The following is a 1,254-nucleotide window of genomic DNA, read 5'->3' as shown; positions in this document are numbered from 1 at the left end:
ATGGGAAATGCTTGTACGTGTCAAGTTTCTATTGGACGAAAAGTGTATGATGCTGATGACTCTGATTCAAATAATTCAAATGATTATTTACCATATAGATATGGACATTGTGGAGCCAAGGTTATGTTAAGTGGATCCTCTAAATTTGTATCAATGTATTCCCAAAAGGGTCAAAAAGAAGTGAATCAAGATGCAATGACAGTTTGGGAGGTATAATTAATAGGATTAATCTTTTAGGTATTTTAAATATCCATCTTCTAATAGTTTTAAACATTAATCTCAGATTAATTATATATATAAAACTAAAATTATGATTAAAATTATTGAAATATCAGTATCTTATGAAATAATTGACATACTTGTTTAATTATATCACTACGAAAAAAAGTCAATGATCACGCTTTTTTTTGCTAAGCTTTAAAAGCGTGGTCAAAAGTGGTCAATGGCCACACTTTTATGAAGGTGGTGATTGATTACAGATTTGACCATGTTTTTTCTTGTTACGCTTAAAAAACGTGGCGAAAGAGGTCTATAGCCACGTTTTTATTAGGGTGACAATTGATTCGAGATTTATCCATGCTTTTTACGTAGCCATAGAGAGAAACAGGCACGCTTTTAAAGCGTGCCAATAAAGTTGTTATAGTAGCATTTTAAAAGCGTGGCCGATTCTTTATGTGTCTCATTTTTCTGCCTCTATCATTTTATTAAAATTTTTCTTCTTTTTTTTTTTTTCAATAATCAATCTCAATCATTTGCACACACAAATTTATATGATCAAATGATGAATTAGCTAGGGCAAGTAAATTGTTATCTTCAATATATATGATGTATACTCAGAACTTCACTGGAGAAAAAGACATGATATTTTGTGGTGTGTTCGATGGTCATGGTCCTCAAGGGCACAAATATGCACAAACCATATGCAATAATCTTCCTTCAAAACTCTCCACATCAATCAAAATGTCACAGCAAATTAGTAAGAGCCAACTTGGATTGGATATCAATGGTGATGAAAACCAAAACATGCCTTGTGTTTCATGGGAGGGAAGCTTTTTGAAGTCTTTTAGTGAAATGGATAGAGATCTTGCTCAGAACGTTTACATTGGTAGCTTTAGTGGCGGTAGCACTGCTGTCACTATAGTTAAGCAGGTATAATTGAAAATATCACAATTGCATTATTACTAACTATTAATATTTGCAGTTTTTTTTATTGTAACTTATAATCTGATGATATAAATTCTTAATTCATAAAAT

At 31.4% G+C, this 1,254-nt stretch overlaps 1 protein-coding gene across 1 annotated transcript in view; it reads left to right on the top strand.

The window, feature by feature from the left end:
• Positions 1 to 1,254, top strand: part of LOC107627724 (probable protein phosphatase 2C 65) — a 4,162-nt gene continuing 2,908 nt past the window's right edge. Inside the window, exons 1-2 of the mRNA XM_016330546.2 lie at positions 1 to 210; positions 838 to 1,149. Of these exons, the coding sequence (XP_016186032.1) occupies positions 1 to 210; positions 838 to 1,149 (522 nt within the window). The remainder of the gene's footprint in view (positions 211 to 837; positions 1,150 to 1,254) is intronic.

The sequence above is a fragment of the Arachis ipaensis genome, chromosome B02 (genome assembly GCF_000816755.2).
Source record: "Arachis ipaensis cultivar K30076 chromosome B02, Araip1.1, whole genome shotgun sequence".
NCBI classification, from domain to species: domain Eukaryota; kingdom Viridiplantae; phylum Streptophyta; class Magnoliopsida; order Fabales; family Fabaceae; genus Arachis; species Arachis ipaensis.
The sequence above is the reverse complement of the archived record's forward strand: the minus strand, read 5'-3'. Positions and strand labels throughout refer to the sequence as shown.